This window comes from Coffea eugenioides, chromosome 8 (assembly GCF_003713205.1).
Source record: "Coffea eugenioides isolate CCC68of chromosome 8, Ceug_1.0, whole genome shotgun sequence".
Taxonomy (NCBI): domain Eukaryota; kingdom Viridiplantae; phylum Streptophyta; class Magnoliopsida; order Gentianales; family Rubiaceae; genus Coffea; species Coffea eugenioides.
Window position 1 is genome coordinate 45,481,468 of NC_040042.1, and position 27,595 is coordinate 45,509,062.

The 27,595-nt window shown below is 37.1% G+C and overlaps 4 protein-coding genes across 8 annotated transcripts; 2 read left to right on the plus strand and 2 right to left on the minus strand.

The window, feature by feature from the left end:
• Window positions 1-1,596: 1,596 nt before the first annotated feature.
• Window positions 1,597-2,397, minus strand: LOC113781306 (ribosomal protein S2, mitochondrial-like). Its single transcript, XM_027327222.1, has 2 exons — window positions 1,724-2,397; window positions 1,597-1,646 (listed from the first exon to the last, which is right to left on the minus strand). The coding sequence occupies exons 1-2, from the start codon at window positions 2,117-2,119 to the stop codon at window positions 1,617-1,619; spliced, it is 426 nt and encodes a 141-aa protein (XP_027183023.1). The 5' UTR covers window positions 2,120-2,397; the 3' UTR covers window positions 1,597-1,616.
• Window positions 2,398-2,683: 286 nt separating this feature from the next.
• On the plus strand, window positions 2,684-6,605 carry LOC113781305. The gene is made up of 5 exons (XM_027327221.1): window positions 2,684-3,088; window positions 3,832-3,898; window positions 5,450-5,498; window positions 5,836-5,880; window positions 6,254-6,605. Exons 1-5 carry the CDS (start codon window positions 2,717-2,719, stop codon window positions 6,318-6,320), a joined length of 600 nt encoding a protein of 199 aa, XP_027183022.1. The 5' UTR covers window positions 2,684-2,716; the 3' UTR covers window positions 6,321-6,605.
• Window positions 6,606-13,932: 7,327 nt separating this feature from the next.
• On the plus strand, window positions 13,933-19,633 carry LOC113779959 (transcription factor EGL1-like). 5 transcript variants are annotated; one of them, XM_027325760.1, is made up of 9 exons: window positions 13,933-14,041; window positions 14,382-14,609; window positions 15,192-15,446; window positions 17,247-17,343; window positions 17,469-17,483; window positions 17,678-17,734; window positions 17,837-18,691; window positions 18,785-19,228; window positions 19,366-19,633. In XM_027325760.1, exons 2-9 carry the CDS (start codon window positions 14,488-14,490, stop codon window positions 19,435-19,437), a joined length of 1,917 nt encoding a protein of 638 aa, XP_027181561.1. In that variant the 5' UTR covers window positions 13,933-14,041; window positions 14,382-14,487; the 3' UTR covers window positions 19,438-19,633. The 5 variants fall into 5 exon arrangements, with proteins under 5 accessions (XP_027181561.1, XP_027181564.1, XP_027181562.1 ...); XM_027325761.1 differs by lacking the exon at window positions 13,933-14,041 and adding an exon at window positions 14,060-14,298; XM_027325763.1 differs by lacking the exons at window positions 13,933-14,041; window positions 19,366-19,633 and having other exon boundaries at window positions 14,058-14,609; window positions 18,785-18,991; window positions 19,084-19,187.
• A 1,219-nt stretch (window positions 19,634-20,852) lies between these two features.
• LOC113779135 (GMP synthase [glutamine-hydrolyzing]) lies at window positions 20,853-25,842 on the minus strand. Its single transcript, XM_027324594.1, has 6 exons — window positions 25,162-25,842; window positions 23,797-24,047; window positions 22,473-22,848; window positions 22,233-22,364; window positions 21,973-22,148; window positions 20,853-21,392 (listed from the first exon to the last, which is right to left on the minus strand). Exons 1-6 carry the CDS (start codon window positions 25,705-25,707, stop codon window positions 21,269-21,271), a joined length of 1,605 nt encoding a protein of 534 aa, XP_027180395.1. The 5' UTR covers window positions 25,708-25,842; the 3' UTR covers window positions 20,853-21,268.
• Between the last annotated feature and the right edge of the window lie 1,753 nt (window positions 25,843-27,595).

Sequence of the window (27,595 nt, forward strand, 5' to 3'; positions counted from 1 at the left end):
GGAAATTTGAATTGACATTTGACAAATAAGTCCTGATTTGTGGGAAGGTTCTTGGGTTTTTAATTGGTTGGGTTGGGTAGAGCAAAATGAAGCTTTTTTATTTTTCTTTAAAGGAAAATGAAGCTTAAAACTCCATCAAAAGAATTTTTTTTTTTTGTTAAAAAAAGTTCAAAATATTTTACTCCTATCTTTTTTTTTTAATATCTCTTTGGTTTTATTTTTTAATATATTTTAAAAATAAATTTGCTTTGGTACGTGTTTTTGTTAAGGACTAATGGATTTTGCAGGTTTTGAATCGTGGGGCAGCCTGGCCCTGGCCCCTTATTTTGGACTCGTATTCCCGCCTTCTACTGTTTGTTTGTTTCGGAGTGTTTTAAACATATGGCCGAGGTCGGAGCAGGATTAGCTTCTGAATTGGTCCCCCTCTAGTTTTGGGCTTTTCTAACTTTTCTTTTTTAAAAAAAAAAAAAATTATATTGGATTCATTTATAGTTATATGCCAATAATAACTGGTTTTTTGCTACATTTAATTAGTTTGCACAAGTTTGAATAGTCCAATTTTATTCCTCCCAAGGGGTAGACAGACAATATGATGGTGGTGAAAAGTTGTTCTACTGAAAAATACAAGAGTGATAGGATTAAGAATTTGCGTGGATAGCTTATTTTTTGAAATATATATTAAGAATATATATTGATCGGGAATAGCTTTATTGGCCAACTTGACAATGAATGCAAGACTTTTTACTAGTTAATACAGATGAAATCAAATGATCACGTATAATACGTGCTATTCGTATTGTTAGAAGAAATTATATAGATATATACATGTATTTTCAAAAAAGCAAAAAAAAGCTATTCGCACACATGATTAGTGAAAGATGAAAAATTCATTTTGTGAAATGTGAGGGATAAAAAATTTATTTTACAAAATATGAGGGACGAAAAAATTTATTTTGTGAAATGTGAGAACCTATGGATCGAATTATGTGAAATGAAATTTGACAATTTGACCCCTCAAAAATGATCACGTGCAAGGCACATAGTGGATTTCAATAAAAAAAATTAGTTGAAAACTTAAATAGGGGATCAAATTTGACTGATGTGAATTTGTGAGGTATATAAAATTATACTTTTAATAGTGAGAGACGAAAAAAATCATTTTATAAAATATAAAGAACGTTTTGAACAATTTTTTCCAAATAATTTTTAGCCATCCTTTATTATTTTTTTTCACTTAGGAGTGCCTTGTCTCGAAGTTGGAGTGAATGGCCCAAAAGGTCACTAAACTATTGAAAATGACACCCTTTGACCATCAAACTTTTTTTGTGGCTTAAAAGGTCACTAAACTCACAAAAACGAGCTAGCGGAGTCATTTTACCGATTTTTAGCGGTTTCTCGTCCGGTTGCATTGGCAATATGGAGTGGAGGAATATCTTTTAAGGGGCAAAAATTTTCAACAAAATATGGCAAACTTGTTTTTCCCTCGCAAACCGTGCCCTTAGATCTAAAAGTTCATTGAGTCTCTCTTTCATCTATTCAGAGAGAAATCTTCTTTCTTCAAAAATGAACACAAAAAGTAAAATTAGTAGAGTTCACACCGAGTCCCAGCGGTTAAATCATCTGCCCCTTGTGCAGTCTTCATTTTTCTTTGCTCATACAAAAAAGTTTTAGTGATCAAATTACAAAACAAGTAAACAAATTGAACTGAATCATTGGCACGCACCAGATAAGTAATCTTCTTATAAGTTTCCCACGGCATACTCGAATCAACATGCCCCACAATCGGAACTTGCAACCATTCAGCCTCCAAAATAACCGAAGACTTCCTCTCCGTATCGAAAATCACCACACAATCAGGAGCGTGAATGGCTCCTAAGTTCAACTTCTTATTCCGGCCGCGAAACTTTTTGGGACTCGAACTGTTTGTTAAAAAGCCTTCAAGACGCCACGACTTGTCATTCTTAATCCCAATAGCTTTCGTCATTTCCTCGCTGATTTCGTCGAAAAGGGTGTTGGTGTTGACGAAAAGAAACTGCCCTTTTAACCTGACGAGGTTGCCGACGAAATTGCAGGCGTTGCGGAGGCAAATAAGAGTCTTGTCGGAGTCTATTATAGTCATGGCATTCCGAGAGCCACAAGAGTAGATTTTGAAGTGGTGAGCCGCAAGAGTGGGGAAGATGAAAGAAGATTTGTCTAATAGATGAAAGAAGGGCTCAATGAAGTTTTAGATCTAAAGGCACGGCTTGCGGGGACAAAACAGGTTTGTCATATTTTATTGGACATTTTTGCCCCTTAAAAAATATTCCTCCACTCCACATTGCCGGTGCCACCGGATGAAAAACTGCTAAAAATCAGTAAAATGACCTCGCTAGTGCGTTTTTGTGAGTTTAGTGACTTTTTGGATCATAAAAAAAGTTTGATGACGAAAGGATGCCATTTTCAATAATTTAGTGACCTTTTGGGCCATTCACTCCTCGAAGTTGCATGCCGAACCAATCACGGATCTACTGGTAATTATAGGTTATGGAACTAGCCGGAGGCACCATCTTTTTTTTTTTAAACAAACAGTAACATTTTATAGATATTAACATTTGATAATACAAGAGTTAATTACAAAAAGGTAACTATTCAGTCGGAGGCACCGTCTGCTCTTTATATTTTGCCTTTTTTTTTTTTTTTGGGACAAACCTTCATAGGAAGACGGGGAAAGAGATTCATGTTAAGTGCTTTTCCGATTTTGCCCCGAAATCAATTAGAGTGCACTACGGTTAAACTACTGTTCACCTTGCGACTGAGAAACGATTTCCCCAGGCGAATGGAGTCGGACGATAGCATAGCGCCGGAACCTGGGACCAATGAGCAACAGCCACGTCACCAGAACTCCGTTTCTCCCAAATTTAATGAAGAAGAAGAAGAAGCAGCAGAAGAAAATCCTGTCAATAGGAATGAGAAGGAAGAACCCAAAACGACCTCGTTTCCTGAATGCAAGGATGTACTCAAAGCAGTAGAAGTGGTGGAGAGAGATTCGGTCGCGATCGCTCAGAGCTTCGCATCTCTCTTCGCTTCTCTCCGTTTAGCTCTCTCTCAGGTCCCCTCCAATTCGTCAAAAGTTCTTTTTTTTCTTTTAATTTTTTGGGTTTTAATTTTAAAATGGAAGTGAATTAAATTTAGTTGTTTTGCTTAGATATCAGCTTTCATCTTTACTTTCAGCGACTGTGCAACAGCTTGAGAAACTCTTGGAAATTAATTGGAGCAGTTTCTTACTTTTCTCTTTTTTCTGGGAGGAAAGTTACAATCTTTGTTGAGCTAACCCAATATATATATACTGTATTATTTTTTTCCCCCTGAATTGGAGATATTATTTTGCAAAAATATATAATAAAAAAAGTCGTTGATTTACTTTTTTTTTTTATTGGAAAAAGTTATTCAATGCTGGAACATAAATGGCAATTGGGCTGATATCCCAATAGCGGATGCATCATGCATGCTCTATAGTGCAGGAGGTCAGTCTTCAAGTCCTGGTGATCCCCCTCCCTGCCTGATGATAAAGAATAAGAATGAGAAATCTTAAACATGAATATACATGTTTAGTTGTTCATGTGCTTTATATCGTCTTTCTGTGACTTTTTGGGATTTTTTTTTAGTACAAAAGTTGTAGTTTGGTGTTATTGATCCAAGGTGTAGAATGTAGAGCTTGCTAAAGTTGATATTTTTCGATAAGCTTGTCATATTTGGGTTGATGAATTGATTATCAGCTGTGCATATCGTAGTAAATTGGCTTCTTTCTTTTGTGTGTGTGTTTTTTTTTGAGTGAGATTATATTTTCACTAGGTTACAAGAACTTCTGTGGATCACATGAGTTGCTTCAGTGATGCAGCTGGACGTCTTCAAGAATCTGGTAAAGCTCAAAGAACAGATTTTTTTCCAGGCTAAATAGAATAGTTCCTAATGAGAGACACGTGTCACTGTGCTTTTTCCATGCTATCTTGAATAAAAGTTTAGCTACATAATTTGATGTTTTTGTAGTTCTTGTTGTTTTTCTTTTCATGACTTCTTCAGTTTTATATAGCCAAAACCCTTCTTGTCAACTGTTCATTGACCATCCATGACCATTATGGATTTCATTGTGTTGAGGGAAGTTTTGTTTTCAATGCCATGCCTTCTTCTGGTCGTCCCAGTATCTAGCCTCGTGTGCTGGGATGCTTCCTTCTAAGGCAGCAAGGTCCAATATGGAAAATGAAACTAAGCCACGGTTAAATACAAACTTGAAGCAGAAGTAGCCATAGCTCCTAACTACCAATATCGTGTAGGAAATTCCACAAACTTAGGATTCAATTATCATCTTATTTTCATGTAGTTTGCAGGCATATCTATTCCATTTTCATTGCCCATCAAATTGTTTGAACTTTCTACAAGCCTGGGGAGGGCATCGACTATCAGCAGCTATCAAGTGCCCTCCCTGTTTTCCCTCTGGGGACTACAAAAAGCATGGTCTTGTGAGTTCCTAATAGGCAACATTGGTCGTGATTATCAGCTATAGATTGTATTTCAGGCTAACTCATTTTCCATGGGAGTTATTCACTGAGATCTGAGGTCGAATAGTCATTGCTTAATAGGAAATTGTCTGTTCATCAACAATATGTACTTCCATGGCTGTCTTTCTTTTCCAGCAATGGTGCATTTCTTTCATTTTTTACGCATCTTGATGTCTTAACTAGGAGCTTGCCTACTTATGACAATAGAAAAGGCGGCATTTGTACTGCATGCAATGTCAACTCCTTTTCCTGCTACATGGAGTACATGCTTTTCTTGTAAAAACATATTAACATATCTTTTAAACTACAAAATTAATATTTGGTTTTCTTATCTTTGTTCTACCTCCTGTCTAGGCTTAGCTTTCAGCATTTACCTATTAGCCATCTTTTGAAGTTAATCTAGTCATCTCCATTTGTTTTTTTCATAACATAATACCAATAGGAGTTACCTGGTTTAAAATACCTGAAATATGCTTTAGAATCCTCAACAGGCATCGAAAATTGGTAAAACCTTGATCCTTCCTCAAGTTGGAAAACAATCCACAACTTCATTTAGTGAAGGGAAAATGAGATAAAAGGTGAAAACCTTAAGTCAGCCAATTATTGCAACTTTGTTCCATGGATCCTGGCACTTGTAAAATCTGTGGAATGGATCTTCTATTGTCACATCAGGATATTAATTTTTGAGTGGGTTGGAACTTTCTCTAAGATGCATAGATGAGAATATGCAACATCTCTTGGCTTTTTATACTGCCTAACTGACTTCTCTGTTTTTAGTTCATCTACTTGTTTTTTTTTATCTTTCTTTCATTCTACCTTTTTGTTTTTTTGGTAATCATTATCTTACTTGAATGACGTTGCTTAATGGATGTTAATATCATATATAACTGGATACTACTGTTTTTTTGGTCCAGCTCTTGATGCAGCTACAAAAGGAAATCGTTATATAAATTCCTGTCTCAGGTATACTCACTGGTACTTAAAGCCTTTTGTGAATTCATCATACAAAGTTCAGAGTGGAAAATTATATAACAAGCTATGAGCTCCTGTTTGCCTTTTTCCATCTGATAATTTCCTTCCCAGTGCCTTAATGGATGTTAATGGAGGGGTTTTGGGAACCGGAAAGAGAGGCTGAGGCTGGTGTTAGGAGTTATGAATGATGTTATGGATACGTTTTCGTCTTCTGGGTGTTTACTTCCCTCATATTTGCAAAGATCTTTCTCTATGTTTTCTTTTTCTCTGACACCCTATCATCCCAGAACATGGCTAATTTGCTTTGCAATGATTCCTTATTTTGCAGATTAAACGAGGAAATGAAAGGGATTGACAATCTTGCCTCGCAGTTGTATCCTTTTTCTCATATTATGCAATTGGCATCCTCCACTCGTCTTTTATGTCTGAGATGCATGGGTGGGTGATTGACCTTTCTGCATTTTTTTTATTTTGAAAGTTAGGTACCAGGGAGATTTCTGCATTGTTTCCTTTATCCTTCCTGCTAGATGTGATTTGACCATATTTTAAAGAACTATGTTGTTCTTGGGTACTTAATTTGCTTCCTCCGCTATTCAGATGGATACAGCTGGGCAAAATTGTGAAACTTTGTGTTGCCCTCAACAAGTGTTTATATGCTTGTTTTGAGAAGTTTCAGCTAATTATTCTGTTGCTACATTTTCAATCCTGTGCAATCTGAAAATTTTCCTTTCCTTAATACTTTCAAGAAAAATCCTCAGGAGGAATGTAGATGCTTTGGATTCAGCTGTAAATAGGATGGTTCGTCTTCCATGATGTGAACAAGTTGACAAACTAGAGCTTCACAAGGCCAGACCTTGCAAAGGAACATGTAATCCTGGTCTTGCTCTGAAGTACCAAGTTTACTACTCATTTTTTCTGTTTCACACATTGTGTGGTGGATGCTTGTTTATTGTGGTCTTGTCGGGTAGGGTTTTTGTTCAGATGATCGCTGCTTGTTACCACTCCAGGCATACATCACTAATGTATTTTGTTAGCAAATGTTATGCTTCTTCTTTAACCACAAAAGTAATGGGACAATAAAAAAAAAAAAAAATTGGATACTTCACCTTTTATTTGTTTGAACTTTGCTTAGTTTTTTTGTTACATGTGAATTTTGTTCCTTTCTGGGGGGACTCGATTTATCTGTGACAGAGGACTTTTCAAACAAAAAATTCATGTGTGCACAGAAATATAATAGGCTCGTCCATGGACTCGACAATGTTTCCGGATGGGCCGCACATACCCGTAGGCTTAAGTGGCTAATCAAACGACAAGTCTGTTGTTGGGGGGGGGGGGGGGGGGAATTTTTGGCACAGTTTGATTTTGTGGGCGCAGCCGGTTGTAAATGGAGCGAGCTCAGAATGAAAGCTGGTCGGGTTGAGCTATTTGCCTGACACCGTCTATCTTGGATTTCGAAAAGTCCGTTGGCCGAAGAAATTTGTTGAAAGTACGGTATTACCAGTCCATGGTCCATATACCCTCTGTGATGACAAAAAAAAAAAAAAAAAAGAAATTTGTTGAAAGTAAGATAATAGAAAGGAGTTGTTGTCATGATTAATGACCTTCCAGCGGGTACAGAACGTCCAAGGGCAAGAGCCACCGCCGCCGCCACCGCCCCATTAGTTGACACCAATTCCATCGTCGTTCTTGCCACTCATGATAACAAAAACTGTCTGCTTTGTTGGATTGGATCAGGGGGCCCGTCCGGTTGATGTATTTTATATCACTTTTGTGTACAAAAAATTTTGTGTAACAGTGGTGTCTGCTCTAATTTAAGTATATGAGTTGACAAACTCACGTATAGATCAAAAAGATAGATTTATTTGCTTTAAATGTTCATGGCGCTATTGTATTTGTACCTGCTCTCTCTTTATGGTTGCAGGAAACTGGGCACGAGCCCAACAACAAATGGATGCAGAGAAATCAGCTTTTCTTGTTAATATTCAAATGAATGCATGAAGTAAATTTTTCGGATGGTGACTAAACTTTAAGAATAGTTGAGTTTTGGCCAATGAACTATATTAAAAGCTTGATTTTGGCCGCTGAATTATCTAAAATTTAGATTTCGAGTCATTTCGTTAGATTTGATCGTTAATTATGTCAGATTTGAATGCTCACGCAATTCATGAGACAAAATGAAGGGGCATGGTTAACTGTTAAATTTGGCGAAATGGTCTGAAATCTAAATTTTAGATAATTTAGTGATTAAAACCAGACTTTTAATAGCTATATGTGATCAAAACTCGACGACGATTCCAATATTTTAGTAACCATCAAAATAATTTGCTCATAAAGTAATGATAGCCTTGATGATAACGCATCTTTTCTAACCAGAAAAGGACTATATCCATCTTGTACGTTGTACCCAATTTGCAAAATTTATATCGGTTGAAGCTTATAAAGTATGCGCTAAACCTGTTTACTTTGGAAGAATAACGCTCGACACAAATTATAGTTGAAGCATTCTCGACTCCATGTACTTCATCGTAATACAGCTGAATAATTTAAAAAAGTAGCGTAAAACTTTCTTGATGAAAACAATCGCATCTAGGCATGTTTGCCAGTATTCAGTCAGCTTTGCTGATTCTGTTGGGATTGAGATTTTGTTCTTTTTCTTTTTGTACTGATTTTACAAATTCTGTAATTGTGTGGCCGACACTCACTTTCTTGCTTTCATCCAACATAAAAGGAAGAACATTCCAAAGCACCGATCCGCACGTTATCTATTGTAATGAAAACACGTTTGCACTAGGGAAGCAAATGCCACGAGAGTTGAAATTCTTAATCAAACCATTTTATCATTGCGCACCCGTCAAGAATCAGATTCACAACACCATCTGGTTTTTTTGGGCCCGATCTCATGAATTATTGCTGAATATCAGAAGTTACCAGAACTCATAATTCATAGAATGTTAATCAAACCCGCAACCACGTGTGGATGAATGATGATATCATAAGTTTGATTATCATATTTTGCTATATTAGAAAAGATTTTTATAAAAGATGCCTAAGTCACCCCAACCTACCACGTGAATGCACGTGCTAATAATTATTGGATTTGTCTAAAAAAATACCCACTGATCACTCGTTAAAATATATTTAAAGTATCATATTTTTGAAAATGTAAAATTAAATAGGAAAAGTATATAAATGCAAGCGAAGATAATAAATACAAAGGAAAGTAGGTAAGATTAAATAGAAAAAGTATATACAAATGCAAGCGAAAGCAATAATTGTTAGTATATGTATACACATGGTAGCTTAAATGAAATTAAGGTGTATTAGTGAATACCCAATAGAAGTCCGTTAGAAAAATGCAACATGATTATAAATTATCTTCTCTTACATTTATATGTCTGCCTTAATTAACTTTACTTACCTAAACATTTAATACGAAAATTTAACTCTTAACGAGTGTCCAGTAAACACTCGTCAGTCAGACCAAATATAAGGCCTTCCAATTATCTTCAAGACCCAACTCAGTTGACAAGAAAACATTAATGTCACGGTTCCTATATCGGTTGAATTTCAAATCCACCCTTTCCCAGGGTTTAGATTTTCCTGGAACCAAACCAAAAAATTCGTGTCGACAGATGGGCACCACGCCGTTCTAGATTGTATGAGGCTGATGTTATTGCATCGCCAGGTAATTATCACAAAATCATCAACTGCACAACAATCACTGCCTAGAAAAGTGAACGAACACTTACTTCCAGGAAATGACATGAGTCGTAGGTGTCTTTTTATAAACGGCCATTCACACTTGAGCCAAGACAAACAATAGCAAAGAATTATATGTATTTGTGTCTTTTTCCGTCTAAATTTCTGCATCCCAGTACATGACGTGCCCCAGCCGCAATGAAATTTAGTACACGATACGATATTAAGGGTGTATTTGAATTGTAATTTTTTAAATAAAAGTTATTACGTTTTTTTTGATATAATTTTTAATTATTTTTTATCTCACATCTATCAAATCGCTGTACTAATTTTTCTAAAAAAAAAAAAAAAGTTTAGAAAACAAAAAGCCTAATAAGTTCATAGGATGAAAATATTATTGGATGTGGTCCATGTGGGGGTGTAATTTGGGTAATGAGGGCCAGTTGATCAACATTTATTAGGCCTCTCTTTTTGTTGTTTGTTTCCTAGTAATACTAGTGTGTGTGTGTGTGTGTGTTTCTTCAGCTACTCGTCAACAACTACCAACTCTCGCTGACTATCCCATGAGGACAAAGGAAAAAGATTTCCGTGTTATGGAAGAAAGAAGAAAAAGAAGCTTTGAGACTACTATTTTTCAGCAGCCTCTCAAGGTACGTATTCTCGTCATGGATTTCCACTTTCCACTGGGTTTAGTCCAAACTCCAAACCAATGAGGATTGTTAATTTACAGCAAATGACCGCAAACAGGATTCTGAGAGATAATAACACATGGAGTAATGGTGCTTTAAAACTACAAGTTGCATGCATGTTCATAAGATTTTCTATTCTGAAACTTTTCCACAAGGCATTTTGTCGGCAAATGGATGAGATTGAGTGTTCGGTATGTGTTTCTATAGAATAATGCCAAGATTAATTATGATTGTTAGCAACTATATGGGCCACTCATGTGGTGTACGAAAGATTAATAAAATGCACTTATAGAGCTAGTCTTTTGAATTAGTAGTCTTCAAAGGTGTTCAAGAATTTGTTCAATTTTTTCTTGATTTGGTTATGCATCATGATTTTTTTATTTTTTTTTTTTGAGCCTCAATTTGTTCACGGGTTCAGCTTCAATTGTGCAAATTAACCCTTTGGGTATAATAAGAGCAGGCGAAGCTAAAGCCAATAAAGGAAAATATTCATTTGTAAAAGAGTGACACAGGACAAATTTCAGATCTCCCCACACCGCAAGAAAGACAGAAATATTTGTCCCTTGCGCCAAATTCAAGGGCCAGCCCTTGAAATTTTACGTTTGCATGGGAACAGACGGTGGACTGTTCGCGTTAATGGATTGAATTGCTAGATGTGAAATACCACCAAACTGCAGTAAACGTGAGAATCTTGCCCTATTATTATTTTTTCACTGTTATTGAAACTGGAATCGCTCATGATTTTTATGGTGCATGGGCACTTACAAGATTTTTATGGTCACCAATCAAGCTGCCAACTGCTCAAGGACACACACACCAATCCGCCTAATGTGTGTCAGTGTCACGCCGTCAGCTATTGTGCACAGTGCGCGAAAATTGGACCCATGACACAGTGACATGGTTTGACATTAGAGCATCCACGATGCTATTATACTTTGTGGAGTGTAATCCACATGCCATGTCAGCATTCCACTTTCTCCTCTTTTATTACACTTTCACTCACAATGGATTACACTCCACAAGGTGTAATAGCATGGGTCCACAATTAATCAAATATTTATTTTAATAATGCATAACTCATATCCCATAAATAAATAAAGTAATTTTTAAAACTAATTTTGTTATTTTTAAAAAATAAAGTACTAACTTTCGTTAAATTTTGTACATTTTGAATTTTTTTATTTTCTAAAAATGATATTATTAATTTTTAAGTTTGAATAATATATCTTTTTCTATGTTTCAAAAATAATATATTGTTATTTTTTTAAAAATAATTATGTAGGAAATTAAACAAATATTTGATACTTCAAATGCGAAGATATCATAATAATCCATACTTAATTAATAATTCGGAATGTAATTAGTTGAACTCCATAACATAATATTACATAAGTTAAATCAAATAAAATACAAATAATAACAAAATGAATACTAGATTACACGCATAGGAAGAAAATTCAATGGATTACACGCATCACCTGTGTGATGCGTGTAATATCCATGACACGGCTCCAATGGGGAGCCGTGTCATGGAGGGGTGTAATGGGGAGCCATTACACCCCCATTGGAGCTGCCCTTAGGGTAGTAGAACGAGTCTCCTCTCCAGTCTCCTCCCCTTAATTCTAAACTCTTTTCTGTTTGAAAATATATCAATAATGGGAATGCCTACGACTTTTAGTTCCGACATATTCACAAATATTATTATTGTTTCTAGTTTTATTAGAAATATGCAAAAACGTTATTGACCACCAACAATTATAAATAACTATAAAAAAGTAATCATTTGTACGTTTTCATTTTCATAAAACTTCATTAACAAGTTAGTTTTCAAAAAGTAAAATTAATTTGTGTAAAGTTATATATATATATATAGAGAGAGAGAGAGAGAGAGAGTGTGTGTGTGTGTGTGTGTTATTGAATCTTAAGGAAACAAAAAAGAACTAAAACATGATGTTTATGTAGGAGAAATAGCAATATAATAAAAAGTCGGACAGAGAGTGGCACAAAATGTGAGACAGAAGATCCGTTGCGGTAAAAAAACTCATTTTTTCCTGGCCGAGCTTCTAAGATTCTCTACAAGACTAAATTGGGAAAACCTACTGTTTATGTATGTGATTTAACTATTTAAGGAGTGTTTAATTCTCGATCAACTAAGCATTGGATAAGCAAGACTAAATTTTGAGCAATCTCTGCTAGCATTAGCAAGATCGTGATCATTATGTAACATATTCGATAGTGAGATTGGTACTGATGCTTGAGAGTTGAGACACACTCCCATTAGTGTGAGTGTGATTAAATTTAGAAGATTAAGAATTGAGGAGTTACGTATAATTTAAGGGTACGTCTAATTTGTGCCCAAGTTTTTGACCGTTCATGTTATATATATATATATATATATATAAAAGTTACAGATTCTTGTGTATGGAATTTAGAGCTTAAAATATATATGTAGATATAGCTTAGCTACATCGATCGTAAATATTTTATAATTTTGAGTACGATTAAGATATTCCACAATTTTTTATTAGTTCATCATTCCTACATAAATATTGGCAATCATGAACTCCTCAAGTCAGAGAGCTATTTATGCATCTTATTTGATTCTCAAAATCGATTTTTTTCCCCTTCTTCTTGCAACATTTCCCTTCGAACTACAAATAAAAGGACTATTTATTCACAAGCTCAAGTGACTTCCCATGCCGTACTGACATAATTTGATGTGCAAATCAAAGTCAACTGATAAACTAATTAGATTAGAAGAAAAAAAGCATGTAACAAGTTGAATTTCGAAGTCGAACGGTACTCTAAAGAAAAAAAATAGGGCTACCTCATGTCCACGTACACATGCACAAGATCAGAAGAAACAAATTACTAATTCAGTAGTAGACTGTGTAAGTGTCATGTCCTCCACTCAATACGAAATCAAACACCCTTTCTTTGACGTACAATAATTGTAGATTGTTTTTTAACAATAATTATATTCATTGATTTCATCACTCGCCGGCAGCAGCAGCCAATTATAGGCCACCGCCAGGCCGCCTCCCGCAATCATTTTTTTTGAACCAGAACATCTGCCAAACCATAACCAGGGAATTTGTCGATAACTATTCTTAAGATTTTAATTAAAATTCACATTAGACGAATGCTTCATTTTTTTTCCAATAGCTCAAATTTTGCTACTTCTCCTCTATATATTGTTCATTGTTTACCTTGAGGAAATTCTTAATATATTTGAAAATTTATTAAATCGTCATAGCAACCAAAAAATTTTCTTGCCATGTGTATGATAAATTGCCATACAAATAAACAGAAAATCTTTAGAGATCTATTGTGTTAATTCATGATTTTTTTTTTATTGGTAGAATGCATAATGATAACTCTTCCAGACGACTATTAACTAACCTTGGTGTTAATTCTAATGCTAATTATGACTTAGATTCTCTGCGATGGGTCATTTCTCTTTTCCTTTAAAATGAAACTTTTATATTTCACACTAAACTATGATCATTATCAAAGCCAAGGTTTAAGCATGATTAGTTTTCCATAGTTAAAGTCCACATGCATGGTAACAAATATATTAACAAGGGAATAAATTTTGAAATTGCATTAGTTTGGAAATATTTTTTAAGAGGAAGATCATAATGGCATTGCACTCCACATTTTTCTAATAAAACTTCCTGTCTGATAATTTACTATTTCTTGTTTGTTTCCACATTTACCATATCTGTGTCCGAGTACCCAAGATTTTTGTCGGACTCTTTATTTTGTTTTTCTGTAAATTGTAAAAACTAGCTACAAATACAATAAGTTTAGCCTATTATTTTTTGTATTTTTGTTTCTGAGCAATTATTTTTGCATGGTTTCACTTTCACTTCCATAAGGACCGTAACCACTTAAGTTGATGGTTTCTTCACCTCTCCTGTAGGTCCCAAATGTTTCAGTTCCTGCACCAAAGGTGCTGAGATCTTTAATAATGTCTGCCCTTTTCTTCCCTATCAATTTCTTTTTGTAATCCAAGCAAACAAAAAAAAAAAAGTGATGTATAGTGGGCTTCTCCAGTCTGGCCCGTAATTTCAGCTCTTGTCCTCTTACTCTATCAACCGTTAACTCGAAATCCTTATCTCTTCAGTGATGGTCCTGATGGATGTGAGTTTTCTACTCCATGAAAAACCTTGTCCAAACTTACCATGACGAACACGTGCACATGCATGTATTTGTGAGAGTTTTCTCGGACTTTTCTGGGAGAGTTCACTTGAAAAAATCCCCCATATCCCGGTCTTATCGTTCTGGAGTGTGAATCAAGGAAAATCCAGGTCTTGAAGTTGAGGGTCATGCAGAAAACACATTGTTTTGCATGCGCTTTAGTTCCCTACGAGCAAAGCCTTCGTGGATTAATCACAAAAGTTTGAGGCACTAGCCAGTAGTTGGTTCTGTTTAAAGTCTTCTTGCAGCCATACAAATTTCAGTTTTTTTTTTCTTTTTGTAGGGTACAAATTTGAGTTATACTAAGCTGGGAAGTAGGATTGCGCCGGAAGTCAAAGTTTAGCCTTATCAGCTTAAGAAGGAAAGGGTGTGCAGTGTGCTACAGGATAATGGCAACAGGACGACTCCAAAATCAACCGGCTGAGAGTCTGAGGAAGCAGCTCGCTCTTGCTGTTAAAAGTATTCAATGGAGCTATGCAATTTTCTGGTCCATTTCCTGTAGACAACCAGGGTATTCAATAGTATTCCGCTTCTGCTTTGCTGACGTCCTTTGTTTTATTCAATTGTTTGTTTTTTTGAAAATCTTCCGCAGAATTTTTGCAGCAAATTTTTGTTGCCTTTATCCTCCATCACCATTTTTCTCTCAGAAGGTCTTTTTCTTCCCCCGCCCTTCTGTGTATCTTTTTCCTTTTTCAATATTGTTAGTCTAAAGGGTTACTGCAGAAACTACTATGTAGTATGAGATTCCAGGAATATGGAATAGACAAATGAATGGCGTCACATGAGTACATATTCTGGGGAATCTTCTGAGGTTGTAAGAACAATTAATTTTAGTACATAAGAAACTTTTTTTTTTTTTTCTAAATTACCTTCGCTGACCATTTTAACCAAAATTCTAACAGTGGAATACTCCAAGCTTACCGTTTCCAAACAAACCCAGAAATATGCGATATTATGCTGACTTTCAATCTTACTTGTTTCTTTTTGATTTCTAACTTTAACAAATATCAGTAATTATCAGCACTATAGCTCTTAAGGAAGATTTTTCATGAGTGCATAAGGTAATCTGATGCTACTGGAACTAACTGTGTAGGGTGCTAGAATGGATTGATGGATACTACAATGGAGATATAAAGACAAGGAAAACGATTCAAGCAGCGGAGCCTAGTGCTGATCAGCTGGAATTGCAGAGGAGTGAGCAACTGAGAGAGCTGTATGAGTCCCTCTCGGCAGCCGAGACCAGCCCTCAAGCTAAAAGGCCTTCAGTTGCTTTGTCTCCAGAAGACCTCACAGATACCGAGTGGTATTTCTTGGTTTGCATGTCTTTCGTGTTCATCACCGGCCAAGGGTAAATTCCTTTTCATCCTTTTGCCCTTTTTTGGATGTTATTTTCATTTAGGGTCTGTTTGATTGATTGATTGGGTGTAAGATATTTTCCCTGGAAAATGAATGCTTTCCCATTCGTTTTCCGGTGTTTGGTTGACTAGTTTGGGCTCCTAGACCTTAGATCTCGAATGTCCAACCCACAGCAGCAGCACCTTGCATCTTGCATCCTAACATACGTTTTGCTTCGTCATGCCTAGCACTAGCAAAGCTGCCTACCATCCACGTTCTTTTGTCACCACAGCTGCAAAAAACTCCCCCCATCACCACCATTGCCACCACTTCCTCTTTGCCAGTCCCAGCACCATCCCCACGGCAAAAGAAAATTATCTTCAATTGGGAAGTCTCATGAAACAACGAGAAGTTCTTCAAAAATACCAATTGCGGGTATTGCAGAAATTGAGATTCATTAGATTAGTTCATCAATAAAGGAGTATCTTTTTCCAGAAAATATCTTCCGAAAAATATTTCTGACCCCTCTGTCAAGTCTGCCATTCATTCATGTCAAGTCTGCCTTTATAGCATAAGATATTTCTTTGGCAGACTCTACTTCCCTCAAGAGGCTTGACAACTTGGACATAAATAATGTGAGCTGAAACACTCTATTATTATCAGTGCTCTTCACACATGAGTGACTCTAACGAAAACAAAATCATTCAACATGGTTATGAGTCCATGAATTAGATTACCCATCAAGAACACGCAAAGTTTTTTGTTTTTGAAAGGAGACCACGCAAAGTTTGTTCATGCAATTTCAAAATTGTGACATATTGAGTGTATTTAGATATAAGATTATTTGAAATATTATTTAGAGTATTTATTAGAATATTTTTTATGATGTGATGTATGTAAAATAAAAAAATTAATTGAAAAACGTGTTTACGATATAAGTAAATAATTTCTTACAAATAATGTGATATCTTTTTTTTTTATGGATACGATAATTTCTATTCTATACCTACACCTACTTCTACTCTATACTAAGGGGAAGGGGTGAGCCCAAATGAAAAATCCGGAGAGAACTGGACCAAACAGGTACACCTACTACTACTTTACACTATAAGAAAGGAGTGAACCCAAATGGGTCACTAAAAAATTCGGAGGAAACTGGATCAGACGGGTACCTCTGCACCACCCGTCGTCAGCGAATGCAAATCAGAAAATTTGATTCCTTACCCTGCATTCATATAGAACTTTAAGCCTGCTAGCCAATTACCTTAGAGGTAGTTGGTTAATAATGTGATGAAAGCATTTGGCCGCTTTCGACATATGATGGGCGTCCAAGCAATCTTGATGATGGTACAAGTACGGTATGACGGGTCTCCTTCATAAATGCTTTACGTGTACCCATCTAAATTCACTGAAAAAATTGGACAAAAAGTACATATTGCTTCCTCTAGTTATAAGGACCTGATTCACATGTGTCCATGATCCAAGTGGGCACCGACCGATGGTCCTTTACCTGCAATGGCAACGTGCATGCGGTCGGGTCGATAATACTAACCATTTTCACCCTCCGGTTTGGCCAGTGGCTAATTTTAGTCACCATTGCGTCCACAGAGAGCAACGACGCCTTTGGAGACTGGGGAGCAATAATAATGCAACCAAACTTCGAAGTTGAACCTTTTGCTTACTTTAATTTGCCATTTGAACATGGGTTTAAAATTAATTTCTTGGCAATGTCAAGAATGGGTTGGAATGGCTAAAATCTAAATCGATTAACATTTTATTGAATGAGTGTTTTTGCTTTGAAATCCACTACCAGATTGCCAGGACGTACGCTAGCAAAGAATCAGATTACGTGGCTATGCAATGCTCACCAGGCAGACAGCAAAGTGTTCCCTCGGTCTCTGCTTGCCAAGGCAAGTGAAGGGCATCTGGTTGCTGAATTTTATTGGATCATTCATCATTCCCAGAAGATTAACATCTTTTTTTTTTTGGGTTTCGTTTCTGACCTGAATCATTGGACTTTTGCTGCCTTCATCAGAGCGCATCTATTCAGGTAATATGCCACGCTATCACCTTTTATATTTGTGCCCACCTGTTGAGGTCATTCAGAAATTTGTACGAAATTCTGCCTTTTAAAAACGCTAAATGCAGGGAAAATTTTAAATCAATGTCGTACTCGATGATTTTTTGACCCAAATGATGGCACTAACTGGAGCTTGATTCCCCACTTTTCTTGATTACATTTAGACTGTTGTTTGCTTTCCACATCTAGGAGGTGTAGTGGAGCTAGGAGTAACAGAACCAGTAAGCCTTATTCTTGGACTTGCTCTCCACTTTAATTATCTGAATGAAATCTTATCTTTTGATGATGGACATATTTGTTTTGCTGCTGTACGATATTTGAAGGTTGTAGAGGACAGAAATCTCATTCGACACATAAAATCTGCCTTCCTGGATAATCCTTACCCCGTCATTTCCAAAATTCCTCAATATGTCCCAAATACAAATGCCAAAGACATTGTTGTCTGCGGTCTTGATGATGACATGATTGAAGCTAATTTTGAGCCGCTGGTTGAATGCGAAGATGTAAAGATTTGTTCTCCCAGTAACAGTACAACTGGTTTTGAGGACGCTGATCAGCAGGCACAGAATTCACATATGATGGAAGGCACCAGTGATGAGGCTTGTCATGTACAAAGCTGGCGATTCATGGATGATGAAATTAGCAATTGTATCCATGACTCTATGAATTCCGGAGACTGCACACCTCAAACATATGCAAATGGTGAAAAAGGGGTTCCACTTTCTAATGAAGAAACAGTAAACCATGATTTTAAGCATGACCTGCAAGAATGCAATCTAAAGAAACTGGATCACTTTAACTTTCGCAGTGATGATGCTCACTATCAAGGTGTTCTTTCTGCTCTATTGAAAAGCTCGCACCAGCTAATTTTGGGACCATATTTCACAAATAGCAATCAAGAATCAAGCTTTGTAAGCTGGAAGATAGAGAGACCACAGTTTGTCCAGAAACAAGGGGCGATGTCACAAAGAGTTCTAAAGAGTGTAGTGTTCGAAGTTCCTAGGATGCACGGTGACTGGAAACTCAAGTCCAGTAAAGGCTATGGCAAAAGAGAGAGCATTTGGAGACCAGAGGCTGATGAAATTGATAACAATCACGTCTTGGCTGAAAGGAAAAGGAGAGAAAAATTAAACGAAAGATTTATGATGCTTGGATCATTGGTCCCATCCAATGGCAAGGTACTTAAATATCAATTTTTCTTCTTTTTTTTTTTGGTAATTATCGAAACGCGTAATGCACTAATAGAAGCTCAATTGCTTCTCATATTCCAGCTTGATAAAGTTTCAATACTGGATGGTGCAATTGACTATCTGAAAGAGCTTGAAAGAAGAGTAGAGGAGCTTGAATCCGTCAAAGAGGCGATAGAGCTAGAGGCAAGAACAAAGAGGCTGCAGCAAGAAGCAACAGAGAGGACCTCTGGTAATTATATCATGAATAAAGTTGGCAAGAGCAGGAAGCCCGTAATCAGCAAGAGGAAGGCAAGTAATCTTGAAGAAATTGAAGCTGAAACCAATTACTGTACCTTGACAGAGTGCTCAAGTGATGATCTAACTGTGACAGTGATCAACAGGAATGCCTTGATTGAACTTGAGTGTCCTTGGACAGAGTCTGTCTTTTGTGAAATTATGGAGGCAGTAAGCAAGCTCAATCTAGATTCTCACACCGTTCAATCTTCCAACACTGATGGAACTCTCACTGTTAAAATTAGAGCTAAGGTTTGATTCCTATTTCTTGATTTACTATTAATGAACCTCCAATTCAGCTAGTTACCATCTTGTAGAGAAAGTTGCATTTTCAAGTAGCACTATTACGAACTGTATTTATCTAACAGCTTTCACGGAATGAATTTCAGTTCAAGGGATCAAAAGTTGCAACACCTGGTATGATCAGACGAGCACTTCAGAGAGTCCTCCGAAAGTACTGAAGACTGAAGATGACCATGTTGCAAGACGAGTTTCAGTTCATGATGGTAGCTTTAGTTAGTGACTCAAGTGTATGTACAACATGCTGTAATCTTCCAATATTTTCAGGGATTCTGACAGTTAAAAAAAGGGCCAGATGGTTAAAGAGGCATTTGCCCAGAGGAGGGCAGTCTAATAAATGGAAAGCGTTCTTCTTTATATCCAGAATATCACAATAATCCTTTGAAGTGGGACATACCTATATATACCTGCAGACTTTTGTTTACAGCAGAGCACAAAAATGAAAAATCCACAGGGTTCATTATGAGATCCCTAAGCACAAGACGCTCTAACAGGATAACTTTGACTGACGCAGCTGAACTAGTATTGTAAGGAATTTATGAAGAGAGTTTAGTATGGGAGAGGACTGTTCAAGAATATTAACCAAATAGTACAAGTCGAAAAAGGGGAAGATAGAAATGCTCTTTACAATTTACAACTGTCAAGCTTCAGGGCACCGGGATTTCATAATGCAACCTCAAAGGGTACATGAATCACCCATCTAACTTAGCATCAGAACTTGGTCCCTACCAATCAAGTCACGATAAAAGATGTTCAAGTGACTGAGATTCTCTGACTTTAACTTTGCGCTGACAATGATGCTAAGTTTAGGATTGTCTCTTCTTTTTCTTTTCTCATGCAGATCCGATCAATTTATCATCTGAATGACAATTTATCCAATCAATTCCACTGTTAATGAATCAAATCCTCAATTTTAGGTACGCTTTTGTAATCTATGATTTTGCTAAGCAATACCAGGAGCATAGCTCTTCTTCCCTGTTAAAGAAAAGGAAGAATTCCAACTGGTTTAGAAAATGACCAAGAAAGACGCGCAAAAAAAATTTGATCTCAGGACCCAAGTCTTTTGGTTTAGGCTTGTAGCAGACAACTTGCTTGTAGAATTTGGTACAACTTATCTCACGAAATCGGTTAGCAAGCTTGATGTTATTCAAGTTGCTTATGATCTCAAGAACTTCTCTCTTGAAGTTGTTTATTATCGTATAAAAATTCTCTGGAAGTTTTATATGATTTCCTCTTACGTTATTTTCTTTCTATTTCTGCAACGTGCTGCAGAGGAAAAAGAATTCGTGGCATCCGCCAAAACCTAATCACTGGACCAAGAAAAATAAATGTGGAGCTGAGGCCAATGCTACTCTGTCTCTGCGAGCAACCAATCAGAGGGGCATTTGTTACTGTAAAGAAGGGCAGAGGGGTCAGAGTTCAGCCACAAAGCAGAAGAAAGCAGCCTTCACATCCAGTGGAATGTCCAGCTATAAAAGCATTCTAAAAAATTAATAGAACACCCTGCAATGAACATTTAACTCACTCGTTCTAATTCAATGTACTTCAAACGAAACGACAATGATCACTCAAGACGAATTCAATCACTAAAGTTGCTTGTCTCCGGAATATATCTGTTTTTACCAGAAACTCTTACTACCAAGGAGGAGAAATAGGACAGATACGTTCTTTTCCCTACACTGTATATCGATATGATTGCAGCAGATTCGATAGCAAACAACGTGAAAAATAGTAAATATTTCTTCATAAAAAAAATTTCATGAATCACTTATCAGCATCTTTGACTACAAGAATTAGTTACTTTTAATAGCTATATTTTGTCTTTCAGGCACATGGTAGAGAAGGCAGAGGCTATTTTACAGAACTTGAGACCATTCCCAGAACCTCAGAAGATCCAACGCTTGAGGGATTTAAGAACTTCTCCTTTTCTTAGTAATGTAAAGCCACAAGATTTTTCCAAACTTTATCAACCACGCTGCATATCACATGATATTATTCCCATTCAATTGTTGATGGAGGCTTCGAAGTAATATCTTGAACAACTCGATTTATCCCACGTACACTATTGCATATCTTTCTTGCAACATCATCGAGGAAATTGTGTTCAAAATTGTACCTAAACATCCCAACCATTTAGATATAGGATTCCGAAGGGAAAAAAGAAAAGAAGAAAACAAAGAACAAAAAGAGAGAGTATTTATGTCTGAAAATAGGCAGATAAACCACAGTACACACACACACAGAGACAGAAGAAAACCAGTTGGCATAAGTAACCACATATCCTTGAAACTGAACCTAAAAGTAAATATCATACCACTACTGGCAAAAGTAAGGACAAGTATAAGAAATGATAATGAGCTGTTATAACAATTCAAAATCCTCATTCACATAAGTTTAACTAGTCCAACAATCTGCTTAGTTTGAAGGGATGCCAATCCTTCCTACTGCTACATGTTTATGCATTCAATCAAGCAACCATTTCAGTTCTACAACTTGAAGTTCAAACCTTTTTTTGTGAAAAGGATAAGACAGATGAATAAATACTTTAAACATTGTTGCAATGGAGAAACTAATAGATGAATGCATATGTTCTGTATGATTGTCAAGACATGCAGTTCAAAAGATGCAAAGAAGAATCATTTCTCAATTGCTTACAACGATAGAGGTAATCAAAGAATTGCAAAGCGCATAAATACCAGTCAGCAGTCATCCCATCTTGACTTGTGACAGCTCTCAATGCAACAACATGAGAATGTGTTCTTTGATCTCCTTGAACTCCAACTGACCTTATGGGCAAGAAAACAGCAAAAGCTTGCCATATTTTATCATAGATCCCAGCATCTTTGATTGACTGAATGAAAATCTCATCAACCTACAAGACGTATTTGTAAGGAACAGGCATAGAATGTAACACCAAGACAGCTGACCTGTACTGAATGAACAAATGGTCCAAAACCTGGCGAAGAATATCCAGCGCATTTCCTTGAGTGACGTCACCCAGAACCCTCACTGCAAGACCAGGCCCAGGGAAGGGGTGTCGCTTCAAAAAGGCCTCTGGGACATTTAAAATACTTCCCAATGCACGAACCTGCAAATGAATTCAAGCATTAGCAAGTTAAAATATCAGTTTATCATTTATTGCAGCAGAAGAAACATCATAAAAATGTTTTCGGGATGGAGATATAGAATGGAGAACCTCATCCTTGAATAAAAGTTTAAGTGGTTCAATGAGCTTTAGCTTCATGTTCTTTGGCAGCCCTCCAACATTATGATGACTCTTGATTGTGTGGGAATGGGTGCTTTGAGTTCCAGGTGGCGGACAAGATTCAATCACATCAGGATACAATGTTCCTTGGACCAAGTAAGCAGGTCTCTTTCCGAATTTCTGCTCCAGATCATGAGCAAATGCATCAAAAATGTTGATAAACTCCTTTCCAATTATTTTTCTCTTCATTTCAGGATCAACCACCCCTTTAAGCTGGCTAAGGAACTGCTCTGTGGCATCAACACAAGTAACAGGTAAATGAAGGTCCCTTTCAAAAGTTTCCATCACCCGTTCTCTCTCCTTATACCTAGAACAAACAAAAGAGGTGAATCAGAATCCAAAGACATGAATAAATCCCTAACAGTGTCAAATACTACATTGCAAAGTCATTTCTAGTACATTATTATCCATGATGTTGAGAAGATATCTTTAGTAGTACCAGTTACATCAAAATTGATATTTTTGTGAGTAGTACCAGTTACATCAAAATTGATATTTTTGTGCAGTCTTTCTTATGATTTTCTAATAGTAGGCCAAATCCTTCAAATCAACACCAGAAAAGCATTGAGAAATTTTCAACTTCTATATCAAAATTCTATAGAACCATTAGCCTTTACAAAGTCAGCAGATCCTAACCTTTCCTTAAGCTAAAAGCTGTTTTGACTTCTTTTAGGCTGCTAACAGATGCACCTGGCGTCTGCTTTGATTATTCTCTTTGAAACAAAAAGATATTCGAAGGGTGTTTTGTGTAATAGCTATTTCTTTCCAAGCTTCTAAGACAATAATAATACTTTAATCTTCCACAAGTTTTTCCAGGAGTCACTTCTTAATTATCTCTAATATAAGCTGAAGCTCACTCGGATAATCTCCATAACATGAATAAGAGAAATTAAAATAAAAAAGGAAAAAGAAAAAAGAAAAGAGGGTAAATAGTGAAAAGAAAGGAAAAGAAGGAAAAGGCAACACAATCCCTCAACATCCATTTTTGCTCCCCCTATAAACTTTGTCGTTCATGTGATATCCCAATCAAGAACATGAACAAGAAAAAGAAAAAGCAGTGAAAAAAACAAAGAAAAGGTTGATAAGGTAGCTTGGGTATCTCCTAGCGACATCTAAAGTATAACAACACCATGACAATACTAACCATCTTCTAAATGCATTAAGGATTGCTCCAAAATTTAACATTAGAGTCTACTATAATAATGAAGCACTTATGCTAATGAACCATAATAGTCGAAAGTATTGGCATACGAACCTCAATAAACCATTATCAACAAAGACACAGTGGAGCCTGTCTCCAATTGCTTTATGAACAAGAGTAGCAGCAACAGTAGAATCGACACCCCCAGATAATGCACAAATGACATGATCTTCAAGTCTGACCTTTTCCTGAATGGCTTTTATTTCTTGCTCAAGGACATCTTCCATCTTCCACTCAGCACTAACACCACAAACATCAAAAAGGAAGTGTTGTAATGTTTCCATCCCTTCATGCGTATGAGTGACCTGCCCCATATTGAAAAACTTGTAAAATATCTAGTAACAAACTTTTTGCTTATGGCCATACAGGTCACATGACTCTATCACTTAGATAAAGTATATGTAAATCATGACGTAAAGAAACACAATCAAAATAATCCTTTTCTATTTCATTTTTCATACAGACAGTAGGATTGTACAGTGCTAGCCACCCACTTTGTCTGATTGGTGTCTTTCTAAACGAGTAATCTGGTAACTATTTAGTCATTCTATAACACTGGGGCATATCAAGAACATGGTTCCAACATGACATATTTACCTGTATATATCAATCACCCGGTTTTTTATTTGCAAGGCAGCACGCAAAATGAAAAATGCAATTCATTTATTTTTTTAGTCTCCACAGTGATCAATGACAAGATGCCACATGCTCAGTTACGGACTTACACCTAAGAAGACATGATGCTTTAAGAAAATTGTGTCCAGTTAAAAATCCTTCGAACATGTCATAGCATTTGTCTCAAATGTCCTACACAATAGATGTTGGATACTAGTACTTATAGATGGCATGAGGGAATAAAAGCAGGTTGATTTTGCAAACAGAGCTGCAAGATGGGAAATTTCAAAGTATATAAATGAAATGTACTATATTTGGAGCTTTGATTTCTCACTTTGCTATGGGTACGGAGTTAATTAGTATTGTTGCTGATACATATAAACTTTAAAGAAACAAGAGCAGCCTAAAAACTCAGCTACTCTATAGCTATAACACCATCATCAACATGACCCAATAACCCATATATCAAACTTAAATAAAACATTGACTTTATATGTACCTTTTACTCCAATTTCGTGCTGGAAAACAAATCAAGAATTTTTTAATTGTTCCAGTCCGATAGGCTGTGAAGACAAGTCTAAAATTGGTTATTTTCCAAAGTGAGACCCATGTAACAAACGTTCCATCGCAATGATCATTGTAACATTGGACAAATACAAAATGCAATGATCATTAATCTCGGTAATTGCACATTCTTTTAGCGCTGCATGATTAAAAAATGTACAAACAATTACACAGTTCAACGTTATCAACCAAATTTTACCTCATATACCAATTAATTCAAGCTAAATACACAAATTTTACCTCAGGATGGTATTGAAACCCATAAAACCTCCTCTTGTTGTCCTCCACCGCAGCGACCGCCCCCTGTTGACTCCTGGCCGCAACCTCAAACCCCTGAGGCAAATTCACAGCCTCATCTCCATGACTCATCCAAACAACCTGTTTATCCCCAACCTTTCTATTCCCAAACAACCCACAAGCCTTCTGCACCTCAATCTCCATCCTTCCATACTCCTGCTTCTCTCCAATACTCACTTGCCCGCCAAGCCTCTGCACGAGCAGCTGCAGCCCATAACAAATACCCAAAACAGGAATCTTCTCCGACTCAACATACTCGATGAACCCAGATGGAAAACACGGTGCTTGGGGCGCGTGGACGCTGTGGGGACCACCAGAGAGGATAATCACTTTCGGGTTTTCTTTACGGATGGATTCGAGTGAGGCTGTACCGTTTAAGCAGAGGGAGTAGACTGAGAGCTGGCGGATTCTTCGGGTGATGAGGTGCGTATATTGGGAGCCATAGTCTAGGATTAGGACTAGGTCGGATTTGACGTCCTGAGAATCCATTTGGGAGAAGGATTGTCGGTTTGGCCGGAGAAGAAGGAGCAGGGTTTTAGGAGGGTTTTAGGTGGGTGAAACGAGAACGGGGTGTGCGTGTGAGTTTCTTCCGTTTCGGAAAAAAAAGGAGAACGGGGTGGCTAGGGTTATTGGGTCCGGTTGGCGGGAAGTGGAGCCAAATAGTACTCCTATCTGACTTTAGTTTAATTTAGAGTGAATGGCCCAAAAGGTCACTAAACTATTAAAAATGGCACCCTTTGGTCATCAAACTTTTTTTGTGACCCAAAAGGTCACTAAACTCACAAAAACACGCCAGCGGAGTCCTTTAACCGATTTTCAGCGGTTTCTCATCCGGTGGCATGGACAATGTGTAGTGGAGGAATATAATAAAGGGGCAAAAATGTCCGAAAGGTTATTGGAACAAGTGAAGCCCAAAATTTTTCGTTCCCGAAGTTGACCAACCTCCACCCATAGATTGACTTCATCTCCAGCAGTAAAAGTAGTGACTGCGACCACCTCTAGAGCAAATCAAAATAGGAAATAACAAGATTTACAGCCTAATTAGTTCATTGATTCCTTTTTTTTCATCTCACACAAATCTTCGTTCAGTCTGAGGAATTGAAGAAAAAAAGCAGAGAATAGAGAAAAATGTTCAACAGGGAGCAGAAAAATTCCATCTCAAAGCGAAAAAAAGCTGGACAAAGGGAATAATTTTTTCCCCAGAAAAAGGAAGAAATTCAATCGCAAGCGAAGACTTGGGAGGGCAACCGCAAGACATCAGATTTGGAGAAGCAGAAGTCATCGATGGTGTCGATGGCCTAAAGCAGCCTTATCATTCCCTTCATAATCAGTGGCTTCCTAGCCCATTCATTACCTTCCTTTCCGTTAACTATTGAGTCGATTTCATCTCATCTCCTTCGACTGAGCTGCATCTGTCCTTTACGCATTTAATTTCTTGACGAAATGCCTTTCACTTTCGATCGAATTCCTCTGTCTTCCCTTTCGCCGGAGCTTGACTAGAAAGACGAAATAGCCTTGACTTCATTCAGTGCGCTACCTAGAATTCGATTCTTGACTGGTGCTATCTATAAACCAACAATCTAAAGCCTTGGGCAGAGTCTGAGCTTATCTTCCAAGGGTTAGGTTCAAGGGCTGGTCTCCTTCGCTTCTTCAGAGTAAGACTCTTAGCCAACCGCCTGTTGACTACTCTTTACATTGCAGAAGGGAAGAAAGTGAAAAGGCCGATTGCAATTGAATATGATTCCTTTGCTGCGACATCCAGTCTTGGTGGATGATCTCCCAACAAGTCAAGCTTCCTTTACCCGGGGCTAGAAATCCTTCTCACGAAGGAAGTGGCTTTTCTTTCGAGTGCTAGCTTTCTACTGCGGCACCACCTACATTTGGCGTTCAACGAGCACTCGGATCTTGACCTGACATCAGTGCAATCTCGGATGCTCCCGCGAGTCGAAGCTTTAGTGACGTCGCTTCGGGGATTGGTGCGACAGATTTAGGAACCACGAATAGGAGGAAAATAATGAAGGAAAGATGTAAGATGGGGCGGTGGCGGAGATGAAGGATGGATTTAGATTTGTTAGTGTGAGTATTAATTGACATTTTTTAGGATTTAATATTTGGGCTTACAAATTTGAAGGCGATAGCTAGGGAAATGATCAATTGGTCAACTTTTGGGAACGAAACAATCTATGAGTTCACCTGTCCCAATAATCTTTTGGACATTTTTGCCCATATCAGAATTTTCATTCAACTCAAGACCCTTGGAACCGGATGAGAAACCGCTGAAAATCGGTAAAATGACTCCGCTGGCGTGTTTTTGTGAGTTTAGTGACCTTTTGGGCCGCAAAAAAAGTTTGGTGACCAAAGGGTGCCATTTTTAATA